The sequence below is a fragment of the Apium graveolens genome, chromosome 3, assembly GCF_009905375.1.
Source record: "Apium graveolens cultivar Ventura chromosome 3, ASM990537v1, whole genome shotgun sequence".
Lineage (NCBI taxonomy): Eukaryota > Viridiplantae > Streptophyta > Magnoliopsida > Apiales > Apiaceae > Apium > Apium graveolens.
In genome coordinates, this window is record NC_133649.1 from 287,101,897 (window position 1) to 287,125,246 (window position 23,350).

General features: G+C 33.7%; 3 protein-coding genes across 4 annotated transcripts; 2 read left to right on the forward strand and 1 right to left on the reverse strand.

Moving 5' to 3' along the window:
* The first annotated feature begins 9,831 nt into the window (after positions 1–9,831).
* On the forward strand, positions 9,832–13,708 carry LOC141713507 (uncharacterized). The gene is made up of 8 exons (XM_074516953.1): positions 9,832–9,972; positions 10,607–10,666; positions 10,953–11,542; positions 11,636–11,794; positions 11,923–12,102; positions 12,419–12,613; positions 12,716–13,057; positions 13,190–13,708. Exons 1-8 carry the CDS (start codon positions 9,888–9,890, stop codon positions 13,532–13,534), a joined length of 1,956 nt encoding a protein of 651 aa, XP_074373054.1. The 5' UTR covers positions 9,832–9,887; the 3' UTR covers positions 13,535–13,708.
* Positions 13,709–14,560: 852 nt separating this feature from the next.
* LOC141713508 (protein RGF1 INDUCIBLE TRANSCRIPTION FACTOR 1-like) lies at positions 14,561–16,805 on the forward strand. Of its 2 annotated transcripts, none has more exons than XM_074516954.1 (4): positions 14,561–14,717; positions 14,944–15,147; positions 15,220–15,435; positions 16,082–16,805. In XM_074516954.1, exons 2-4 carry the CDS (start codon positions 14,962–14,964, stop codon positions 16,406–16,408), a joined length of 729 nt encoding a protein of 242 aa, XP_074373055.1. In that variant the 5' UTR covers positions 14,561–14,717; positions 14,944–14,961; the 3' UTR covers positions 16,409–16,805. The 2 variants fall into 2 exon arrangements, with proteins under 2 accessions (XP_074373055.1, XP_074373056.1); XM_074516955.1 differs by lacking the exon at positions 14,561–14,717 and adding an exon at positions 14,718–14,816.
* A 3,317-nt stretch (positions 16,806–20,122) lies between these two features.
* On the reverse strand, positions 20,123–21,424 carry LOC141715118 (uncharacterized). Its single transcript, XM_074518600.1, has one exon. It carries the CDS (start codon positions 21,422–21,424, stop codon positions 20,123–20,125), a length of 1,302 nt encoding a protein of 433 aa, XP_074374701.1.
* Between the last annotated feature and the right edge of the window lie 1,926 nt (positions 21,425–23,350).

A 23,350-nucleotide genomic window follows, 5' to 3' on the forward strand; every position in this document is an offset into this window, starting at 1 on the left:
GATATGTCTACTGAATTATATCATTTACGTGTAACTCTTAAATCCCTCACTCAGGAAAATGCTAAAATTAAAGAAAACAATATGTTTTTAAGTGAGAGGAATAATGTGCTAGAGTCTCAATTCATTGAGTTTGAAAAACTGAGAATTGAATGTAAAACTACCAAGGATGAATTAACTGAATCTTTAAAGAAAGAAGAGATTTTAAGAAAGCAGCTTGAACGAGAATAGGAAGTAATTAAGGCATGGAAATCATCTAGAGATATCCATGCTCAAATTACTAAAGTTCAAGGTATAGAATCATTTTGTGATGAAGCCTGGAAAAAGAGCAAGGAGAAGCTTGATTCCAATTTGGTTGAAGGACTATCGACGGATGTGGATTCGACGGATGATGAGCATTATCTGTCGAAAGACCAACAGGATTATCCATCGACTGAGAAAAAGCCAGTTAGCAAAGCCAAGCTAGCTAAGTTAAATGAAAAATATGGATCAGTTTCTAAAAACTTTGTTCCAGGAGAATCAAGTCAAATGAGAAGAGAAAAGAGAGTTAATGTTAGGCATCTGTCTATCAAGCAATTGAATGACAGATTGGAAAAGATTGAGGTTAAAACAGAATCAAAAAGTAAAGAATCCAATTGACACCAAGTGGGTTTTCAGAAACAAGATGGATGAAAATGGCATAGTTGTCAGGAACAAAGCTATATTGGTTGCTAAGGGCTACTGTCAACAAGAAGGAATAGATTTTGTTGAAACTTTTGCTCCTGTTGCAAGACTTGAAGCCATCAGAATTTTCTTAGCCTATGCAGCATATGCCAATTTCAAAGTCTATCAAATGGATGTCAAATGTGCATTTCTGAATGGAGATTTGGAGGAGGAAGTATATGTCAGTTAGCCTCCTGGTTTTGAAGATCTAAACTTTCTAGAATATGTTTACTACCTTTTAAAAGCACTTTATGGATTGAAGTAAGCACCTAGAGCCTGGTATGACACTTTGTCAAAGTTTCTCTTAGAAAATCACTTCACAAGAGGTACTGTTGACAAAAATTTATTCTTTATAAATGTTAATGGCTCTAGTATACTTATTCAAATTTATGTAGATGATATTATATTTGTCTCTACAGATGAGAAACTTTACAAAAAGTTTGCCAAATTGATGCAAAGTAAGTATGAAATGAGCATGATGGGACAACTAACTTATTTTCTTAGTTTACAAGTTAAGCAAGTTAGTGATGGAATATTCATTAGTCAAACTAAATATATTTATGATCTTTTAAAAAAATTTGATCTAATAGATTGCACATCTGCAAAAACTCCCATGACCACTGCAATTAAACTTGAATTAAACACTACTGAAAAGTCTGTGGATATTTCAAGCTATAGAGGCATGGTTGGCTGACTTTTGTACTTAACAACCAGTAGGCTAGATATAATGTTTGCTACTTGTCTTTGTGCTAGAGTTCAGGCTGATCCTAGAGAATCTCATTTAGTAGCTATTAAGAGAATTTTCAGATATCTCAACTTGTCTTTGTGCTAGAGTTCAGGCTGATCCTAGAGAATCTCATTTAGTAGCTATTAAGAGAATTTTCAGATATCTCAAGGGAACGCCAAAACTTGGCATTTGGTACCCTAGAGATTCTGGTTTTGATCTAACTGGTTATTCAGATGCAGACTATGCAGGGTGCAAAATTGATAGAAAAAGCACTACACGAACCTGTCAATTTTTAGGAAACAAGCTAGTATCCTGGTTCAGTAAAAAGCAAAATTTAGTTTCTACTTCTACAGCTGAGGCTGAATATATTGTTGCTGGTAGTTGCTGTGCACAGATTTTATGGATGAAAAACCAATTGTTGGACTATGGTCTGCAAGTGGACAGAATTCCTATTTTCTGTGACAATAAAAGTGCAATTGCCATTACTGAAAATCCAGTACAGCATTCAAGAACAAAGCAAATAGATATCAAGTATCACTTCATTAGGGAACATGTAATTAGTGGTACTATGGAACTTTATTTTGTTCCAAGTGAGAAGCAACTTCCAGATATCTTTACCAAGTCACTTGATGAATCCACCTTCTCTAGGTTGGTAAGTGAGTTAGGTATGCTTAATTATTCTTAAATTATTTTTGATAATTTTGCAAGTTGAAATGCAGCCAGAGTAAAAGTTGATATTCCTTTTCAAAGATAAAATTTTGGCTAAGTCAGAATTTATGTGTCGACGGATGTTCATTATCCGTTGAAAATTAATATCCGTTGAATCACATCATCCGTCGAAGTATCAATTATTACTCTGGGTACTTTTATCATTATCCGTCGAATTGCACTCAATCCTAGCCATTGATCTTGAACATTATCCGTTGAATTTACTTACAGCCTGTATGTATATCTCAACGGATAATCTTAGAATTTTGAGACTCCTCTGGATCTTATGTTTGAGACTCCAAGGCCAGATAAAAAGAAGTTGTTGGCAAGGTCAATTACATTCTTCAAAGATCCAACTGACTCGGTGCTAAAGAGAAGAATTGCTAAGATCTACAGGAATGGGAAATAAATCTGTTTGGTGGTTGGACGCCCTCAGTTTGCAGCAGCTAAGAAAGAAGAAAAAGAGAGAATCAGGCAAGAAAAGAATCAGGCTGCTTTAGATGCTAAAAAGCTCAAACAGAAAAAAAAGTAAGCTGCTATAGTAGCCAAGCTCCAAGTTGTGTAAAGTGCAACTGAGATTTCTGAGAACCAACCTGTGATAGCTAAAGCTTGGGATCAGAAAATGCAAAATGAACCTCAACATAATAGAAAGTTCGGATACAAAATACTTCCCAAAAGAAGATTGGACTTCAATGATGATAATATGGAAGATTACATTCCTAACCAGTCTACAACTACAACTCAAACATCCAAGCCCACAGTGGTGCATGAGGAATTTAAGGTGGATCCTACAAAGAATTTTTATGGTGAGCCTATAGTTCCCAAGGATGAGCCAATGGACTGGGAAAGTTTGCCTCTTCCTAAACTTAATTTACCAATCTTCAACAAGCCAAAGAAGACAAAGACAAGAGCAATTAAAAAGGTCAAGCTTGTGAAACTCAAAACCAAAACCTTAACCAAAACTCAACCAACTGTCAACAAGGGAGATCTTCTATATATCTGTGATATCAAGGAATTTTTAGATATAAATCTCTAAATGGATAAATTAGAAGAAGTGAGGGGAATTGATGCTCACAGAAATCTCCCTGAAAGACTGGTATTCAAATACAAAGGTGGAAAAGAGATCATATGGCCCCTTCACAAGATTCTTCAAGAAAGTTGTACTGTTTTGATAAAGATCTTCTCATCTTTCAAGAAAAATTTTGGATTCAATGTGACTGCCAAGAAATTGGTTCTAAAGAAGATAGAAGAACTAAGGAGCAAAAAAGCCTCAAAAGCACTCCCAAGGACTCTATCAATTTCTTTCACAGGAAATACAGTGCACTTGAGGCCTTACTGGTTGATGGAATTCATGGATGATAAGTGTGTTAGGAGATTCTCCAGACTAGATGACCAATTGAGCATCTCAAGCAATGAGACTCTATTGGAAATGCAAGGAAAGCTGGATCTATTAAATGCTAAAGAATTTTAAATTTCACAGACAACTCCAAAATCAAATAGAAGAAAACAACTGAAAGCTTGGGAAGAAATCAAGACAATCAAGGAAATAGAAAACATCTGCTCAGACTAGAGGAGCACCTTGATAATGATTGTGAGAACTCTTTGTACACTTTACTTTGTTCAATTTTCAAATAAACTGTAGTACTTACAAGTTTTATCTACCATAACTCAATCTGTACATTTAGGGTGTTTTGTTATCATCAAGTTTCTCTTAATTTATGGCTACAATTCCAGTAGACATAAATTGGGGGAGATTGTTAGGAATATATTGTGAACTTGATTATAAGTTGAACAAAACACCTTAGTAGAATTAATTTAGTGTTTTTGTAGCTCTCGACGGATATTCTAAAATAGTCCCGACGGATGATAACTGAACATCCATCGAGAGTGTATCTTATGTAACAATAATAATTGTAGCACGTTTTTGCAAACAACAATGTTTTAGTTGTGTAGACATTGTAGGACTCTTTGAGTCATGTTGACTACTAGATTGATATGCAGAATATATTGGTTAATTGTAAATATAAGATGTCTTGTAATTCTGTATAAGTGAAATAAGGTCAAGTGGCAGAAAGACTCCCGACTGATGATCTACAAAGGCTCCCGATAGATAATCAATAAATAATCAATAAGGCTCCCGACGGATGACCAACATAGTCCCGACGGATGATCATAAATTCAAAAGAGCAGTTGACAGTGACAACACAGTCCCATGTGTCTGGTGTTTACAAATGGAATGTGGCAGCCTAATTGCAGGACTTAGAAAACAAAGAAGCATTACCATTTCCATGCAATTATGAGGATATTCAAAGATGCTGAATAGAGTAATGTAGTAGCATGAAGTTAGACTAGATTCAGTTTGTCTTATTATCTTGTCTTACTATCATGTAACTTGGTAATATATAAACCAAGTGTAACAAGTTGAAAAGTATCAAAGTAAGAAAGAAAAACTAAAGAAATAGAAAAAGCAAAATCTGTAAAGAATTTCTCAATTGTTCTTGTTGTTTTAACTTGTAAGCAGCTGTGTGCTATTCAAGCATCACAGAGTTCTCATCTTTATAGATATATCTCTGATGTATAATTTCAAATCCACCATAAAATTTTAAAGCCTTGTATTTTATTGCTTTGTGTTTTTATTTCTATTTTACTTTCATTCTACACTTCTTGCAAAATTAAACATAATTATATATTAAGTAAGAAAATTATTAAAATCAGAAAAAGAAGCCAGAATCACATTCAACCCCCCTTCTGTAATTCTTGTTACATTGTTTGGGAATAACATAAAGGTTAAAGACTTTCAAGGTTTCAGAAATGATGAAGATTGAATGTATAAAGTGCTACAAGAAGATTTCAGTGTACTGTCATTGATTGAAGATAGACAGTGTTCGAAGCATAGGAATCTCAAGAATTTAAGATAGGGTATAGACAAAGGTTAAAGAAGATAGCCGCAGTCTTGAAGTTATACTCACTGACAGGAGTTCAATATGATCAAGCGTCTGTGAAGAACAGTGAATGAAGTATTCAAGATTATAGTAGCAATGAAGACGTTATCTAAAGTGCGAGAAAGGATTCCAGTGAAAGTACAGTTGTTTATTGACATTCAGTGTTTGCAGCGATAAAGTTGTTGCAAGCTTAACAATGTAGTCAAGACTATACTACGAAGACCTGAATCGGGGTTAGTCGTCTGTGAAACAGACCAGTTGCACTAGGCATCAACAGCTCGTGAAAGGAATCTGGATATTATCTTTAGAAGAATTTTTAAGTTGAGGAACGTACTTGGATTGAACGTTTATCTGTTAAAGTACGAGAAGAGGTGCGCAGGGTATACAGCTAAACAGCTAGATGGAGTGGCCTAGTTCAAAAGTTTAATTGTTAAATTAAATAAATTTATTTAATGGACTTTAATATAATTTATTTAATAAACTTAAAATGATTTATTTTATAAACTTTAAATAAGTTTATTTTATAAATCTAAATTAGTCTATTTATATAAGTTATATTTAATTTTATTTTATAAATTAATTTAGTTACAATTTAAACTTAAATAAATAGAAAAAGAAAAGAAAAAGAAAAGAAAAAAAAGAACAAAGAAAACAAAACAAAAAGAAAAAGAAAAAGGAAAACAAAATAAAAAGAAAAAGAAAAGAAAAACATAAAAAATGACATCAAATAACAAGCAACCAAAGTGGTCGCCAGTTATGTACAAAGGAAAGATGGCCATGTTTTAGTTTCAAAAGAAACTAAGTACAAAGAATGGTCGCAGGTTGGTACATGTTTTATTGGTCGCAGGTTGCAAGATTCATGGTCGTGGGTTGGTTATGAATTGAATAAAAACTAAGGCAAAACACCCTTCCCTACTTGGTCGCCAGTTACATTTTCCTTTTGGAAATTACTCGTCGCCGGTTAGCAAGTCATCACTCCTCAGCCACATTTTTGTTGATACAATCAATTAATTTTTGTGGTTCAATTTCAGCCACACGATTTAATTGATATAAGTCTACACAAGCAAAAGAAGAATTCAGCAATCAGATTGTTATGTTCATCTTCTCTCCCAAGAGAGCTGGTGAAAATAGAAGCAAAGAAAGACAAAAGAGATACAAACTCATATTCATATCCGTTATTCTTCTAACTGGAGTAACGTTATAATGCCTGATTTAACTCTTGTATATTCATAGGGGCACCATAAACGTTATCCGGTAATTAAATCCTTAGACAAATAAAAGCTAGATCATTGTATAGGATAAAATTTGTTGATCTTTATGGAAGCTAGGAACTTTGTTGTTCTTAGATTGTAGCCGGTTAATTTATTTACCGGAGTGTAGCAACACCCCTCGCGGATTATATATAAATATATATTTCACCGAATATCTTGAGTTCCTCATTTTATCGTCCTAAACACTATTCACCTCAAGAACACGGAACCTCTAACTGGACACTAAATTTTATATCCACAAAAGATTCGAAAGAATTTTTTAATTTAGTGATTATCGTATTCAATCCCCCTTCTACGATAATTCGGGACCTAACAGGGCCGATACCCGAAAAGGGCCAAATGTACCCCGAGTCGCGAAAAGACCATTATAACTTCCACGAAAACTCAAGCAGTATTCGTGGAAGTTGGGGGCAAATGATATGGATAGAAAATATATCTTAAAGACACACTAAATGTCGCATTAATTACATTTGGATTTCTTGTCTAAAGTCCAATACAGACCTGACTGGTCCAAACTCGTAGAAGACCCAAGACAGCCCATTTAGACGAGGCCCACCATCTGAGGTCGTCAAGATCCACGAACACAAGCTGCTCATGGACTAGGACCAATACGGCTGGAAGAGCAGAGACATGTGTCCTAAACGGACTCAAAGTCCTACACAGAAGGCTCTGGAGTTCTTTCCCTTATATGACTCCTAATCACCGTCTAAGTTGAAGACTTGGCCACCACAAGTCTAAACCTAGACTCATCTCTATATAAAGAGCTCTACCCCTCAACCTAGAACTACGTTTTTAGCTTGATTCTCTACTACACAGAGATACGTAGGCATCTTGCAAGGACCAATAATCCCGAACACAAGAGCAGCCATTAAACCTCGAAGCTCACAAATCCTAGTATTAAATACTAACGCACTCTAGTTTTTATTCCACAACATTTTCATAGAGAGTTAAGTAAGAAAAATATGCGATGAGAAATCAGGGTTGAGTTTTTTCGAAGTAGAGAAGATTAATATAGGACAGTTTTTTGGGTTATAGTGAGGTCAATATAGATAAAATAGTAGTTAGCAAAAAAAAATAGTAGCTTTTGTGTATCAAGATTGGAGAATTGCATGTTCATGCTCAAAACTGTATTCCTACATAAATAATATTAGTCAGTATTTTATGATTATTCAAAATAACCCTTGTTCATGCTCAATTTTCTGTTAAATTTTAAAGTCATCTCTTCGAATTTGTACTTGCAGATTCATGTTTGTTTTAAGGATTAACGTTTGTCAGATCCAAATCTTTCATTTTGCGTTACACACACATAATATTTTTTGTACATTTTATTGATGGTTATAAATCTTAATGTTAGTTTATCTTTTAACATTTTTAATTCAGAGGAAGAGTGGTGCCTTGTAGCCAAAATGTGTTTTTCCTAATAACACATGACATGTTTTGACATGTGACTGCATAATTACACATGCAAAATTTCATATTATTATTAACATCAAAGTGACTGATTAATTAATGACACGTGTTCATTTAGTAATTTTTTGGGATAGATTTTGAAATATACCAACATTTTTCATTAGAAATCTAGTATGACACAATTAACAAGCTTCATTAGGAAAGTCATTATGATTTTTAATGTAACTTGCAAAATTTATTCATTGTTTATGTGTATTTATAACGTGATCCAATTAAGCGAGACAATTTTTGAGGGAAAAAAATCTAATAATATGAATATTTAATAAAAAAATTGAAAGTGAACTTTTTTTAAAAAAAAATTGTCTTGAAGTTAATTATTATTTTTTTTAAAATTGGCTATGTTAGAGCACATGTAGATGAGAATTTTAGAAATTTCTTTAAATGAGTGATACACATAACAATTTAAAAGACAGTTATGAGTGTGAACATGTGAGGTGAACATGTGAGATGACGAGATCGGAATAAATGAAAAAAAAAATCATATGTGTACATGTGAGTAGAAAGTAGGTTGTTAGGTAGGAGATCCTATTTATTTATTACATATTTTTAATAATATCTTGAAGATGATACATGGATATTTTTACATTAATTTAAGATCTCGACTTATTTGTAGATATATGAAAAATACTCCAACTAACTTATAGATAGCATCTTGATCTTACAATGTTTACTTTTTTCTTCGAGATAATGAATATGCTATTAGTAGAAGACAAAAAATTTCTTCTAGGTTCCGAAAAGGATGACGTAAGAGATAGTTTTTATAGATAGAGGGGTGCTTCACTATCATTTTTTCAATAAAAAATTATCAAATTCTAAAATAATTAATATAGTTAAAATGACTTGCATAGAAGTTTTTAATTTTCCGAGACTAAAAAATATAACAGGATCATATATTAATATTTTAACACTCCTTCGTACTCGAAAAAATATTTGGGGTAGTAGGGAGTCGAACATGAGTCCCCTGTCAGCCTGAGCTCTGATACCATGTTGAGGAACCAGTCGCTCTAAAATTTCAAGGTGTTAGAGGAAGACCATATGCAGGATTTTTTCAGTATTCTAACATTATTTTTAAAATTTCAATTATTTCATTTATATAAAAATATAAAAATACAATATTAAGCACTTTTTCTTTAAAAATATTTATTTGATACATATATAATTTATGGTAATTGTGAAAAGGGTATTTTAATGATTAAATTTTAAAAATTTGTAAAATATCTGAAAATTGTACTCCATTTGTTCCGTTGAATTGTTAACATTTGGTTAGGACACTGAGATGAAGAAATAAAAATAAAATAACGGAAATGTGTAAAAAAGTGGGTAAATCGGGATCCGTTAATATTTAAGTAATAGATTAGAAATATAGTGTGAGTTAGTAAGAAGTAGTTGGGGAAGGACCCATTAATATTAATAGATTAGAAAGATAGTGGAAGTTAGTGTGAAGTAGTGGGTCCATTTAAGTTTTTTAATTATTAAATATCACTATTTTTGGAAGTTGTTAACAATTGGATGGATGTGGAACATCCCAAAATAGAAGATGTTAACAATTGATCGGGATAGAGGAAGTAACATATACTCCCTTACATTTCTTTACGTTTATAAGAGAGTGACTGACATGCATTTTAATGTGAATATAAATTATAGTTCTATAATTTATTTTGAACTTTTTTTTTCTGAATAAAAGTTTAAATATCCAATTTTTATTCAAAACACAAATTTGTAAAAATAAGTAACATAACTATATTTTATATGCACCTTAAATGTATGTCAAACTCTGAAGTGTAAACAAATTGGAGGTATATAAGGAATATAAGTTACGGTTCGTTATTCACATACCGAGGTTATTACTTTTTTCGATCAATAGTTTCCCATTCAGAAGAAATGCTTAATAACAATTATACAATTATATTTTCGATCAAGTCGATCACTTTTCGAGAATGTCACAACACTTTTCTCGATCAATCTTTTCGCACAGTTCTTCGATTTGTTCGTATTCAAAATCAATTTTCGATAACAGATATACAGTTACATTTTTTGATCGAGCCGATCAATTTCCGACAATACTACCACATGAAGGTAGATATATTGCATCGTTGTAGGGACGATATTCAGATGACAATCAATTATATTATACTTCTGATAACTTCATCAACAGGTTTGTATGTATTTATGAAATTTTTTTATCATCTCCCGTACCAAACCATCCCGTCTCACCGTCTCTGATATCAAATCATCTCGTTGTATCTGATATCAATTTAATTTAACCCGATTCATAACTTTGATCTCATAAACAACCGATCTCGTTCCAAAAATACAATAATATCATAATTTGTTTCCGATGTTAAATCATCCTTTTTATTATTTTTATCAAGTTCGGAAATTAAATTTCTTAAACCGATGTTTATCATCAAAAAATATAACAAAAATATTATTACATCTACAAACCCTACTAACTCTCTATCAATTTTCTTAAAATTATAATCCATTTTGTGAAAATATTATACAATATCAGTATGATTATTGTAATTTGCTCAGTTGGGGTGGCAAAATAAAAATACTGTGCTACTTCTCACCTAAATTACCAGCATCAGTAAGATTTTTGAGGATTTTTGAGATAGAAGAGGATTGAGAAATAAATGCAATGTAAGAAAGGATTGTTTAAAAAATTAGTAGGAGATCAAATTTACATCTACAACAGGACTATATATACCATCTTCGCACAAACCCACTTACACAAACACAAGCAGTAAAACATTATCACTTGATTTTGCTCATTTTCTTGCTTGTAGCTCTCACTTGTCAAGTTGGTACTCTCTCAAGGATCTCTTTGTTCTTGATCATAAAGTCAGGTATGTTAATAAAGTTCTAATTTTTATAATGTATGTGTGTTTTTTTAGTGTTAAATTGGTACTCTCTCAAGAGTCTTTATGTTCTTGATCATAAAGTCAGCTATGCTAATAAAAATTACATTTTTAATTTTCGTGTGTGTGTGTATGTTTTTAATGTTGTGTATGGAGTGACATGCTTTTTTTAGATACAATGCATGTGTTTTGATTGTGTACTTATGTGATTTTGGTTGGTTTTTGTGGATCTGTTAGAAAGATTATTGGGTTTTTTGTGTTTGTTTTGTTGTAGAATTGTGTGATCTGTTAGAAAGATTACTGATGGCGGGCACTCGAGATGACATGGGGGAGTTTAAGGGCTTAGAAGGTGATGCTGGATTGACTTTAACCCAGGATCTGCAGAAGCAAGTCAGTGGTGGGACCATGGAGGGGAATGAGAATGTGTGTGCTGATGTTTTTATCGGTAGGGTCAGTGTTTGTGATCCTGTTGGTGATGTGGGCGTGGAGACTGGGGGAGTGGTTGTTGGGAAAGAGGGAAATGATGGTGGGTTGCATGGTGAAAATTGGGTTGAGAGTGGAAGTGTTGGTGTGGTAGAGGGTGAAGAGGCTGATTGTGAGGTGAAGGTTGAGGATCAAGCTGGATTGAAGGATGCGGGGGTCGATAATGGGGAAGTGGTTGATGGGGCTGTGGGTAATGATTGTGAAGTGAAGGTTGAGGATCAACTTGGGTTGAAGGATGAGATTGTTGGGAAGGTCGAAAATGAAGAAGTTCCTAAATTTGATGCTGATAAGCTTCGAAAACAGATAAAAGATGCTCAGATGTTAGTTGAGGAGAAGACAACCCGAAGAGATGATATACAACTAGAAATTAAAATGAAACGGGTATGTACTTCATTTTTTTTATTATATATGATATATGATATATGATATTATCATATCTTGGTTGATTTAATATATCTAATGTTCTATTAACAGGTCAAGCTTCAATCAATATTTAATAAATTTGAAGGTACAAAATCAAATGAGAGAGGTGCAAGGAGATCAGTTATGCTAAAGAGGCAGGAAATTGTTTTTATTCAAGATAGAATAAATAAAGTGAAGAATTCAATTTCAGTTATAAATATTGATGAGAGGGTAAGCATTTGCCCTGTCTTTAAGTTCTATTTCTTCTAATCAATTATCAAAAATTAAAACACCTGGCATTATTTGTGTAACTTGAATTCAATTTATTATAGCTTCCTTGATTTTTCGTGTTACAATAGATAAGGCACATGGAGTACATGATAGAGCTTAAAACCAATCCCTTAAAGGAGGAAAATCAGTTGCTTCATGAAATTAGTACATTGAGAAAGCTACAAGATCAAATTTCTTCGAATGTATGTTTCGAGAATGAAGATAATTCGCATCTCAGTCTGATAGTACCCATGGAAATGCAACTTAAGGTATGTCCCTCTATGTTGTTCCTTTGTTCTCTTTTTGTAAATGAACAGGCAGTGCCCAGATTGCGCAACTCATCACATTAAATTTGAGAAAGGTAAAAGGTATAGGTTATATATTTAAAGTCATTCTTGGTTGGAGTTAGTTTTCTCACTTTAATTCTATGTTCGCTGAGGTTCCATTTATCAATTAACAATTACTCCAACTGAGATTCCATTATCAATTAACAATAATTCGTATAGGCTAAAGTTGGAACATTATTCTGTTGTTAATTTACTATATTTTCTTATTTGCTGAAATTTGTATAATTGATCCATGTAGACATTGAACAAGGAACTAGCTGATTTCAAGGCTAAGGTTTCCAATGCTCAAGCAGCTGGCAGACTGTTAGGACAGGAATATAATGAAGAATATAAAAAACTAGGAGAATTTCAGGCTCAATTCAGAGCTGCTAATGATGTTTGTCAAGACGCATACCAAGAGTTCTTGGGTTTAAAAAGGCAATTGCATGAGAAGGTTTGTTCTAGTATCTCATGTTGCATCTCTTTATTTCGAATGAGTAAAACTAAAGTAAAATCCATTAACTTGATTGCGAAATTTATGATGCTCCACTTGCAGCTTTCATCCTGGGTTGAGGAAGAACCAAAAAAGAAGATGGTGAAAGACAAAACATCTTCCAAACCTCTTTCCGAGTCTGGGAGTGTCTCACATACTGTTTCTGGCCGCCTCCAGTCTTCTGAGACTGTGGAAGAAAAGACACAGAAAACAGAAGAAGAGCTAGAGTTAGAGAGGAAAACCGAGATGCTGAGACAAGAAGAGGCTGCAAAGTTGAAGGAAAAACTACGAGAGGAGGAGAAAGCGAAAGCTCGCGAGGCACTCGAACGTAAAAGGCGAAATGCGGAGAAGGCCCAAATGAGGTCCATGTTGCGAGCCCAAAAGGAAGCCGAACAAAAGGAAAAGGTAAACAGCATTCCATTTCAATGTTACTTTTTATTTATAATCATCCAGTGGATAAACATGATCCTCTTTTACTAGATTTGTAGTTTGCATTACACCCTTATTTTGATATAAAATTAATGGCTTTGTATGTAGGAGAAGGAAAAGCGACTCAGAAAGAAGGAAAGAAAGAATGCCGAAGGAGAAAGTGGTCTAGAAGTTCAGCGGAACTCAACTATGGAAGAGAGTACTGATACTACGTGGACGAAGCTTAAAAAATCTTTTCAAAGTAACAAGCACATAAAACCGAAAGCTGCTGCTATCCCTCCAGCTCTGCGCAACAGGGGAAGGAGACAAATTTTGAATGCAATCTTGTGTTGGATACTTGCAGTTGTGGGTACTCTTTTTGTGCTCACGGCGCTAAGTGATAGTTCATTTGGCACCGTGAAACCCCGTACTAAAGGTGACAGCTTTTCCGGTGAACATAGGCCACCTATTTGATCATATCTTCCTGGCATTCCTAATGAGTCGACTCTTAGCAAATCTTTTCATGTAATTTGTCTGAAGTTAGTTTTCTTTGATAGGCTGTTTGAACATGTTTGACAGCAATATAAATTTTCTGGTTGTGTTTTCTGTCTCCATTTTGTATGTTGGGCTGTTTGTTCATTTTTGAAATCTGGAATATTGTTTGTGCCAAATTTATGGGCCTAATTTATGGGCCGGGGAGGAGTTGGATTGGAACACATGTTAGGTCATGATATTGACAACATATGAAAGTTTGGTTCAACAGAGAGGGCTTTGGTCTGATGACACATAAAAACAAAACATAGCTGGGGTCCAATGCTTCAGTTCATGCATATCCGCCCGTCCGTCCCAAAATTCAGAGGGCACGTTTCGTTTATTTTATTTGCACATCTTTATCTTATCTTCTAGGACTGTATATAGCCAACAAATCACTACTCTTAATACTCCAATAATACAGTTTTAGATAGTTATGTGGGAGTAATATATTGGTATTAGTTACTGTCAACCGAATACTTCTTTTTCCATAACTTTATCTTCCTCGCTTTTTTTAGAAAATATAAATATATATTTCAATAATTTAATTAGACTTTTTTAAAATAATAGGATTAAAATTGAGAAAAAATATTATTTTAAGAAGTTTATTATTTTATCAGAAAAAAATTATTGTATGCACTGTGTTGGAATTATAAAAAATATTATTTTAGTGAAAATATTATTTTATCGATTATTAATTTATCAAGATTTAACTCTAATAAAATAATACAATCTTCCTCATTTATTAAAAAGTTAACATATTAACAAACTAAAACATTATCTTTCTCGCTTCTTTTAACGAGCATGCGAGTGTTTAGTAATAAAATAAAATCTATTTTTTTATGTTTGTCTTAATCCTTTTCATCTAGGTATAATAAAAATATTGAATATAAAACATGAAAGATCAACTTCTTTACTATTTTTTTTTTCTTTATTACCGAAGATCACTTTCTTTACTTAGTCTTTACCTCTTCTGTGATACACCCCCTCTCTTTCTCTTTTTACATTCATAATATAATCATAAAAAAGACATCCCTAAAACAAAGAAAAAGATAAGTGACAAGTCTGCATAGTGTATGTGCCACTTTTGTGTTCATTCAAGTTGTGTACAAGACTGATTTCAAAGGTTAGATATCTGTATAATCTTTTCTGGTTTGCAGCCTTGCCTTTCTTTTTTAGTTATCTATAAATTCTTGAATCCTTTTCATTCTTCTATCAACCTATGGTACTCTGCTTTTCCCCTGTTTTTAAATTTTTATCTGAGAATTTTTACTATGTTTTATTAGTTTCCCAGAAGTTATAATTTCTTTTATATATGTGATTATGAATTTTGATACTTGATTATGTTATAGGCCAGTTGAGTTTGTGAAATGGAATATAAAGATACAACAAGTCCAACATGGTTGATACCATTGCTGAAAGCTAATTACTTTGTACCCTGCAAATTTCATGGAGCTTCTAGCAAATGTGAATGCAATATGTACTGTTTGGATTGCATGGGAACTGCCCTTTGTTCTTACTGTTTAGTTCATCACAAAGATCATCATGTTATTCAGGTCAGTTTGTAGGTTTTGTATTAGGTTAAATTTCTTTTATAAATAAGTATCTGAGAATTTGTGTGTTTGTAGATAAGGAGATCTTCCTATCATAATGTTGTGAGGGCTAGTGAGATACAGAAATACATAGACATAACTTGTGTTCAGACATACATCATCAACAGCGCGAAGATCGTGTTCTTGAATGAGCGTCCACAGCCCAGGCCCGGAAAAGGAGTTACCAATACCTGTGAAATTTGTGCTAGAAGTCTCCTGGACACCTTCAGGTTCTGTTCCCTTGGCTGCAAGGTATATCCTTCCCTTTCTTTTTCGAGATTTTTTTTCTTTTTTTTGGCTAATTGATCTTTTAATAGATGTTTCTGCACTATTTTGACTGGTATTTGTTATGTGATGTCATTTTTCGGAAGATGAAACAGTCTTTGCTATCTATTAAATTCGGCTGAAGCTTATTATTCTACGAAATATCAGTAATTTGGGTTGTCCTATTTCTAGAAACTATACGAATTGAAAAAAATGGACTCGATTTTTGTATGTGAATTGTTCTTCATAGTCTATGTTCTTATAAATAATACCAGGATTGTTCTTGTAGTATTAATTGTTGAAATGTGTTTCTGTTTCTTATTAGAAACGTTTGATTTCGCTTTGTTGCATAAATCGGTTTCTTATGCCATCTGTATGACTTAAAATAATAGACTACTCGATTTTTGTATGTGAATTGTAGCTTTGATTGTTGAAATGTAGTTCTGTTCCTTACAAGAAATGTTTGATTTTGCTTTCTTTCATATGTTTGTTTTTTATGCCATCTGTATGACTTATGCGCCATGGAAGTGTTCATCTGTTGAATTTCATGATCTGTAAGATTTATTTTTCGTGTACATTTAATGTCATGTTGATTTTAAATGATGTTGATGGCTGTTTCCTGATCATTTACTAGCTCGGGGGAATCCTGAGGGGTGATCCAGAGCTGACATTTAAGTTGAAGGCAAAAGACCATAGAGATGGATACTACGATTCAGAGTTTGATGGACCTTCAACCCCAATAAAGATCCAGAAGAACAATGTATTCAATCGTTTCACCGATTTCTCAATGTATTCAAATGATTCTTCACGTGTCTACATTGGCAGTTATGACAAATATTCGGGCTCTACTTCTGGAGACGAGGAGCAGACTTATCAGTGCATTTCCCCTGGTACTCCCCCAATCTTCTATCATCGGAATCCCAGTAGAAGAAAGGGCATTCCCCATCGTGCGCCCTTTTGATCATGTCAGAACTAAACAACATTCAGCATTGTGCGCCGTTTGAACATTTTACAATGCACATTTCAGAAGGTAGTAGTCTGAACTGTGAACACAGAACATAGGTCAGAATCAGAACAAAACGTTTGATGAATAAGAATAAGTGAAGACAAAGAATCAAGAAAGTATGTATACTAGGTGTAAATGTAGAAGTCCAGTGTGTGGATCAATGCATATATTTGTAACAAATTATGTAATGTATGTGTTAGTAGATGGTGCAAGAAACAACCATTGTAAATATTTCTTCCTTAGAAAGTAGATACGAGTGAAGATAGTATATAGATAGTAAAGATGGTGTATACTGTGTAAATCCTTGTATAATCAGTATTCAGTTAACTGAATTGTGGAACTGTTTAGCAAACTTATAGTAATTTACTTACAAGTAGAGCAGTAGAAATTGTCTCAGTCTTTTTTTTGACAAATATGACTTATAACCTTTCATTTACAAATACACTTGAGTGAGCTATTCAACTGTGCTTAAAAAAAGTTTCCCGGTCTACTGAGTACTTTATGGATTATTCATTTTAACCCCTTTAGATTCAAGTTTTGAGTAATAGGTTCAAAATTGATTTTATAAAAAATTGGTCAAAACTTTGTTAGACTCGGGTACTTGAAGATCGAACATGTGTACTTTCTCAATTTTTTTATTATTTTATTTTAAAACTATCCCACAAAAAGATCAAACTTGAAATTATACGTGTTTTATCTGTTTTTTAAAATATTGACATTTATCGTAAATGATATGTTATTTATTACTAAAATTTATGTTGATTGTTATGTCAAAATTTATTAAACAGGAAATTTATATTTAAACCTTATTATTTCGAGTGTGTTACTATTTATTAGTATTAATAAACTGTTTTGTTTTTTTTATTAGTATATAAACTATATATGAGATAAAAGTTTAATTAAAAATGATAAATGTTATTCAAGTATTCATTACTCTCCTAGTTTTGATTACTCAAGAATAAAATTTAGTCAAACCGATTTCTAATTTTTAGAAACATGATTAAAATTTTGTATAAATTAAAATAATTAAGTTTATAAGATATCTCAACCAAGCCTTTTTAGAGGTTCTTGACAGACTCGGTAAAGAATCACCGTAATTTAGCCAAATAATAGTTAAAAAATTTAAATTTAGTTATAGACAAAAATAAGTTTGGGCAGTTGGATTTTGATTTTGCCACCAATCCACTTTGACCAGATAATTCATAATTGTACGGCGGAAATATTTATGACGCAAAAGATAAGGCAGGAGACAAGAGGCTAAATTTGGGGATCATAACTCAACACGTGGCATTTTAAACATTTGCCACGAATACTGAGTCTACAGGTGTTGCTATGATATTTTGCCACGGATGAGAAAGGCTTGTCGGAGGGCGTGTTGACTCAGTGATGATCTACCAGAACTCACGTACTTTTGGTCTTTGATTGATTGTTCTGTACTTCTGTTTGTTTCTTGCACCCCCTCCCCTCTTCTTTTTATAATTTTAATTAAGCATTATAATAATTGAGGCCATGAAATATATGAAGTGTCAAATCTTGTTATTGTTCTGAAGTTTAATTTTCGATTATTCCTAAATTTGTGCAAATAGATAGTTATCTATAGTGTATATAAGCTCGATATTAGAAAACTACACTAATTTAGAGGTGATAAAAGAGATATATTCATAAGTTTTTTTCTTGTAAAGGCTCATTTGGTTCAAAAGAGGGTATTAGTTTGGAATAAGGAATCGGTTTAGGCTGGTATGGGTTGATGAATCATTACTGATATCATGTGTTTGGTTCGGTACTGGAATGAAATTTGTTTAATTTAAATATTTTTGATTTATTGATTGAATCAAATTTTTATATATTACATATGTCAAATTTAAGTTGTTATACAACTTACAAACAAAAAACCATTAAATATAAGTGATTAAAAAATTCAAAATTTTAATGTTAATTTATAATTTTTAAAACAAATAAAATAAAATATTACTATTTTGTATTAATTAAAAATAAGCACAACTTACTTAAAATTAAACATGATAGTTAAGATATATGTTTTAAGATTGTATTTAACTTTATAAGTAATGAAATAATGAAATTTATATTGATACCTCATACCCCTCTCTCAAACCCACCTTCCCCCTATGGTATCAAATCTGATTCCAGATGGGTATAGGGAATGGGTATCAGATTTTAAAAACAGTCAACCAAACACCAGGTATAGCTTTGGAATGAACGAAACTCATACCTGATATCAGAATTAGCCGAATCGAACGACCCCTAAAAGATAAAAAGTTAGGCGACATGGAACTATCTTGTTAGGGGTGTCGTGGGTGTCTCGCAAAAAATTAAAGTTTTTATTTTTTTTATAATTAAATTTATCAAAAATATATGAAAGTGTCATCTCAAAATTGAAAAATATATGAATAATGACCTATAAAGTTTATAGTAGCTTTAGAGCAAGTCAAATCCTAAATGCAAAATGACTATAGTCATTGCTATAATTTGGCATCAAAAAGTATTTTTTGTGCTATAAGAGCAAGTCCAATGCAAAATAGTTATAATTATTGTTATAATTTGGCATCAAAAAATATCTTTTGGTTCTAAAACAAAACTTCAACTTCAATGCTAGATGCATTTTAAAACCAAATATTTCCTTTTGCCTAAATTTTGTCATTTTGCCCTAAGTTTCATTTAAAAGTACAACACTATGCATCTCAGTTATAGTTGTATGATGATGTGGCTAGATGCATAAATGCATCCTTCGTTTCAAATTTAGAACCAAGGATGCATATATGCATATTTGCATTCAAGTATAGAACTCCTTTGGAGTTGAAATTTTTGACATTTGATTTTAAATTATAGAAATTGCATCACTTATAGCATTGCATTGGACTTGCTCTAAGAGCAAGTCCAATGCTAGATGCAAAATGAATATAGCCATTGCTATAATTTGGCATTAAAAAGTATTTTTTTTGTGCTAAAATAGAACTTCAACTTCAATGCTACTTGCATTTTGGAACCAAATAATTCCAATTTTAACTCATTTTTGTGTTTTCTTCCTAAATGTTATTTAAAGTTTACCAATATGCATATCAATTATGGTTACTTGATGATGTGGCATGGATGCATAAATGAATCCTTGGTTTCAAATTTAGAACCAAGGATGCATATATGCATATTTGCATCTAAGGATAGAACCCCTTTAGAGTTGAAAGTTTTAACATCTGGTTTCAAATTATGAAAATGACACCACTTATAGCATTGCATTGGACTTGCTCTAATAGAACTTCAACTCCAATGCTAGTTGCATTTTAAAACCAAATAATTTCAAATTTAACTCATCTTTGTCTTTCCTTCTACATCTTAATTAAAGTTTATCAATATGCATGTCATTTATGGTTACTTGATGATGTGGTATAGATGAATAAATGCATCTTTGGTTTCAAATTTAGAACCAAGGATGCATATATGCATTTTTTTTTGCTAAATTGCTTTATAGATAGAAAAAGAATATACAAGGGATTCACCCTATGATCTATGACAAGCCATAGATAAGACTATCTATAACCAATCTTAGGAAAAGATTGGAGATAGAAAGCACAAAAGCACGAAACCACAACTAACCAACTACAAGCAAATACAAGCAAATACAAGCAAAGAGTAGCAAAGCATCAACAGCTAAAATTACAACAACAAGAGATCCGGTCTGGAGCAAATGACTGTATTGAACCAATCTGAAGAAGGCAACTGAGCTTTAATATCCAGAACCATTCCATGAAGAAGTTTCAAAGGCCCAAATACACCTTTCCCATGAGCCCTCGCATTCCTTTCCCTCCATATGTGATAACAAAACACCTGAGCATAACAAGCAACTATCAACCCTTTGTCTTTATCTACTAACTCTGTGAGACTCTCCAGAAATTCTGTCCAAGAGGCATGAGCAACCGAGATACCAAGATACCCAAACAACTTCAACAATGCATAAGAAGCACTCCATCTGCTATACGTACACTGCAAGAATAGGTGTGTAGATGTTTCTCTTCCTATAATGCATAAGAAGCACTGCTGAGTAGAAGAAATACCGAACCTATAAAGTATGGCCAAAATGTTGAGTCGATTAAGACAGGTCAGCCACTGATGGTGGGCAAATCTATTAATCTGTAACCCGTGCCAAACTGCTTTGTGCCATAGGACCGTGGGCTTCGAGTTCCGAATGGAATTCCAAATATTCCAAGTCCTGATCTTAGAAGCAGGTACCCCGTCCCACAAAACTTGATCGCAATCATTGCTGTGAATTGGAGGAAGGTCATGGTCATGGATCCAAGCATTGAGCAAAGGTGCTGCATGGTGGATTCTCACGCTGGGTCTCGGGAGCAGCCACTGTCCTGATTGCATTACCGAAGCTAGAGTAGCAGTGTGGGGCAATGAACATTGATTGATAATAGGGGAAGAAATTGAATTTGCAAGACAGCAAGATTTCCACCAGGGATCAAACCAAAGGGATATTGTCTCACCTGTGACAATATGGAAGGAAATGAACTGAATTGCCACCTCTCGAAGACCAAGAATTTTTCTCCAAATCCACGAACAATCTGTTGGAATGTCCATTATCCAGATATGTTTGTGTTTAAGAACAGTTCGGTTAACCCATATTGCCCGCAAAGTAGAAGATCCCGTGATCACTTTCAATAAGTGGTGAAGCATGCGAGCCTTATTCCAATGAACCATATTTTTTAGCCCCAATCCTCCCTCCTCTTTTGGTAAGCAAATATCATCCCATGCAACCTTAGCACCTCCTTTTTGATTAATGTTGCCCTTCCATAAAAATTTGGTCAGCATAGATTGGATATTACGGTGCACAGCAGAAGGTAACAGGAAGTGACTACACCAGAATCCTTGAATATCATGTAAAACTGACTTGATGAGCATAACTCTCCCCGCAAAAGACAGAAGTAAATTGGCCCAGGAGTTCAATTTTGCAGTCATTTTATCTATCAAAGGAACACAATCATTGACGTAGAGTTGAGATGCAATCAAAGGAACGCCCAGGAATTGAACCGGGAGAGACCCTCTCGGAATAGCATAGGTTGAATCAAACCAATCAGCAAACCCCAGATCACAATTTCAAAGAAAGCTTGTACTTTTATGCACACTTGGTTTTAATCCACTCCAAGCTGAGAAAACCGAAAGATTATTCATGATGTGGGAAACTGAATCCTTAGTGCCCCTTGCAAACAAAAGCACATCATCAGCAAAGAATAAATGGGATACGTTTAAGTCTTTACATCTCCAATGATGCTTATACCCAGTAGGAGTTTTGGATAATAAACAAGATAGAATGTTCATGCTTAAGGAGAATAAATAAGGTGACAGTGGATCTCCCTGTCGGATACCCACTGTGCCCTTAAAGAAACCATGAATAACTCCATTTAACTTTACTGAGTATCTAGGAGAGCAAATGCAGCTTCGAATCCAAGATATCATCTCCATTGGAAGACGAATTTTGTGTAAAACTGCAAGAATAAAATCCCAATTAAGAGTGTCAAAAGCTTTGTGAAGATCTATTTTAAGTGCACACTGTGAGGCCCCTGTTTCACGATCGTAGCCTCGGAACAACTCTTATGCCAAAAGGATATTATCTGAGATAGAATGGTCTGGAATAAAGGCTGACTGAGCATTATTAACAATTCCTGGCAGCACCCGTTTTAACCGAGAAGCAATGATTTTCATTATACATTTGTATATTACTGTGCATAAAGAAATATGTCTGAATTCTTGCATTCGAGAGGGAGTAGAAACCTTAGGAATTAAGGAAATAAAAGTGGCATTAATCCCAATTGGCATCGTGCTTGTAGCAAAGAAATACGTCACTGCTTCGCAAAAAACGGTCCCAGTGATATCCCAAGTAGCCAAAAAGAATTCAACGTTAACTCCATCAGGCCCAGGAGCTTTGTTACGCTTCATAGATTTCAAAGTCAGGTGAATAAGAGAATTGGTGATAGGAGCCACCAAATCCCTTGCTTGATCCTCATTAACACTATTGCAATCCACCGAGCTGAGATCCATATTATAAGAAACCGATGCCCTACTCATCAAATTTTGAAAATACGAAACAGCCACCTTAGCACAATCCGTTTGCCCTTTAACCAAGTTCCCCTCCTCATCATACAAGCTAAGAACCTTGTTAGAATTCCAGTTCACCTTGCATTGCAGATGAAAAAAGGAATTATTGCCATCCCCTTTGTGCATCCACTTAACCCGGGATTTTTGTAACCAAAAATGCTCTTCCCTGAGAAGTGCCAGATTAAGTTTATCAATAAGCTCTTGTTCTTGCTTTTCAAGAGCTGGATTCCTGTTTGAAGCCAATAAATCGTGAGTCTCATGGAGCTGATTACGAATATCATGGACCAAGGTATGGAGATTCCCATGATCCTTGTTAAAATCACGGAGAGCCTTTTTTACATTCTTAAGCTTGAAGTTGAACTGCTGCATTGGATTGCCCGAACAGTCTTGAGACCAAGTTTGAGACACCAAATCAGAGAATCCAGGAATGTCAATCATGAAATTAAAAAACTGGAAGGGTTTACCAAATCTAGTGAGTTGCATAGGTTCTTCATACATCAATGGGTTATGATCCATAAGACCCTTTGGCTTTACAAAAACATTCCCTTCAGAAAAATACTGAAACCATGCAGCATTCCCCACCATCCTGTCCAGCCTTTTGAGAATCAGATTTTGCTCTCTCTTGTTAGTCCAAGTAAAAACATCTCCAACCGTACGAACTGGACCTAAACCTGTATTAGAAAGGCAGTCTTTAAAAACCTGCATGTCTGGAGTCCAATGTTCACTGCCTCCAGAAACTTCATCCAAACCGAGAACACAATTGAAATCCCCCATCAAGCACCAAGGGAG